This window comes from Procambarus clarkii, chromosome 67 (genome assembly GCF_040958095.1).
Source record: "Procambarus clarkii isolate CNS0578487 chromosome 67, FALCON_Pclarkii_2.0, whole genome shotgun sequence".
In the NCBI taxonomy this organism is placed as follows: domain Eukaryota; kingdom Metazoa; phylum Arthropoda; class Malacostraca; order Decapoda; family Cambaridae; genus Procambarus; species Procambarus clarkii.
The window spans coordinates 24,318,946-24,321,169 of record NC_091216.1 but is presented as its reverse complement, the minus strand read 5'-3'; the positions used below and the strand labels follow the sequence as shown (position 1 = coordinate 24,321,169).

The following is a 2,224-nucleotide window of genomic DNA, read 5'->3' as shown; positions in this document are numbered from 1 at the left end:
TAAAGGTCATCACTTTAATTCAAGATAATACAGTCTCAGAACACGTATCAGATGTTTTTTAAGCCAATTTTGCATAGGGTTTCAGGACGAATATTAAGACACGATAAATTGATCAGCTTGATACATTAAACAAGTAAGTTATCAGAAGAAGGCCTCAAGCCTTTAAGACTATGTAGCATATTATAATAATGGAAACTAATATTAAGGAAATATAGCAATCCTTAAGAGCATAAAATATCTCAGTTAGGAGCATAAAATAATGCAATCTGGTGCACATATGAAGAAAAAGGCCGCAGAGATATAATGTTCATTATTGAACCTTAATCAAAATGATAACTACCAATTCCACAAACGATAGGATGGAGCTGCTTAAGATTCTGCAATCTTCTATCGGTTTGAAAAGATCAGAGTTCCGGAGAAGTGACCTTGATGGATGCTGAAATATTGTCTTTGTTATATATCATGCCAGGTCATCCCTTGCTGCTGCTGCTGCTGGGAATGGCCAGGTTCCTGAGAGGCTGGTGGTATATAGTCCGCCACGGAGCCAGGTCTAGCACAGTCGTCGCTGGCACTCCCACACGAGAGCCTTAACTTGACTCCCCCTTCCTAACCTGTCAGTAGACCGACCCGAGGACCACCATGGTCACCAAGACGGTGGGTTCACTTCACACTAATAATAATCAGCATTGTCTTGAAAATTGACTTAAATTCCATTTTGACTGAATGTTAAACTAAACTTTGCCGTATCTCTGATAATAGCACTTTATTGCCCCTGAATAATCGTTAGGTACCTCAGGCTCTTTCAATGTAATTTATAAAATCTTCAAACAGAGCCTTTTGGAGTTAGAAATCCTTCTCTCTAATATATATTGCAATTTTTTAATTACCTATTTTGCAACGTTTTGCAAAATATTTCTTTATCGCAAAACAAAGTTTATAGCCACAGTCCATAATATGTCTGGTCCGCCATGTATGATACTCCTGTGTCTCTCAGGTCATCGCCCTGGGGCTCCTGGCCACCTTCTGTGCTGTAGCCATGGCCGCCCCTGAACCCGGCGGTAGATATGGTGGTGGTGGTGGATATGGTGGCGGTGGTGGATATGGTGGCGGTGGTGGATATGGTGGAGGTCGTGGATATGGAGGTGGCGGCGGCTATGGAGGTGGTGGCTATGGGGGAGGTGGAGGTGGCTATGGAGGAGGCGGATACGGAGGCGGTCGAGGGGGATATGGTGGAGGAGGATACGGAGGCGGCGGATACGGAGGCGGTCGAGGGGGATATGGTGGAGGAGGATACGGAGGCGGCGGATACGGAGGCGGTCGAGGGGGATATGGTGGCGGTGGACACGGCGGCGGTGGCTATGGTGGAGGATATGGAAAGTAATAAGGTAAGCTTAATAATTTCTCATATCACTGACATAAGAACCTAAATAATTTCTAAAACTATTTGTTAATCTTACCATAAATAAATTTTGTAAAATTTGCCTTACGCAGTAATTATAACAAAAATATTTTTAAATATGTATTTGCATATTGACATTAAGTAAGATGAGGTTTGTTCACTCTGGCTGTATATTTCAGGTCGTCAGAAGTATTACGTTCATCATCTATCGCTATTGAGTGTCATCGAGCGTCACATTGATTCTTCCACATTACTATTATATAGAATAAACTTATCCTGTAATCCATTTGTATCTATTATCACCTTCAATTGAACGTCACTAACTACTCAAAGCTCCCTTAATTGGTGAAATGTGCTCCTAACCACGATAACTAGAAAAATCATTGGGTATAATAACGAAATAACGATGCTAAAAAAAACAGAGTTATCAAAACAGAAGCCGTACCCATAATTGCCCTGCAAATAAGAGCCCTTTTATTCATATACTTTGATAAAGTCTTTAAAAAAGCATGGTTTGTTTTATTGCTTCATTTTATTTTTTCCTCTATATATCCTCGTTCAGACGTTTTCATTTGTTTCAATTGGTCGTTATTGCTGTTCAAGTCTTTAACTTTGATAATGTAATACCGTCAGGACGAAAATATAGCTGAGAAGTATTTAATGTTTATAATAGCATCATTTTTGCTGCTTTATGAATTGTCTTTATGAATTTTTTGTCTTTATGAATTAATTATACAACACGTTGACTAATAGGAACGTTATCTTATACACCTGAAGCTAAGGCAAAGGGAAGGGAATTTATCAATCAAAACTATTAAACAATAT

General features: G+C 39.5%; 1 protein-coding gene across 1 annotated transcript; it reads left to right on the top strand.

Annotated features, from left to right (window-relative positions):
• Positions 1-1,583, top strand: LOC123767828 (keratin, type II cytoskeletal 2 epidermal-like). The gene has a single exon (XM_069310206.1). It carries the CDS (start codon positions 1,037-1,039, stop codon positions 1,379-1,381), a length of 345 nt encoding a protein of 114 aa, XP_069166307.1. The 5' UTR covers positions 1-1,036; the 3' UTR covers positions 1,382-1,583.
• The last annotated feature ends 641 nt before the right edge of the window (positions 1,584-2,224 follow it).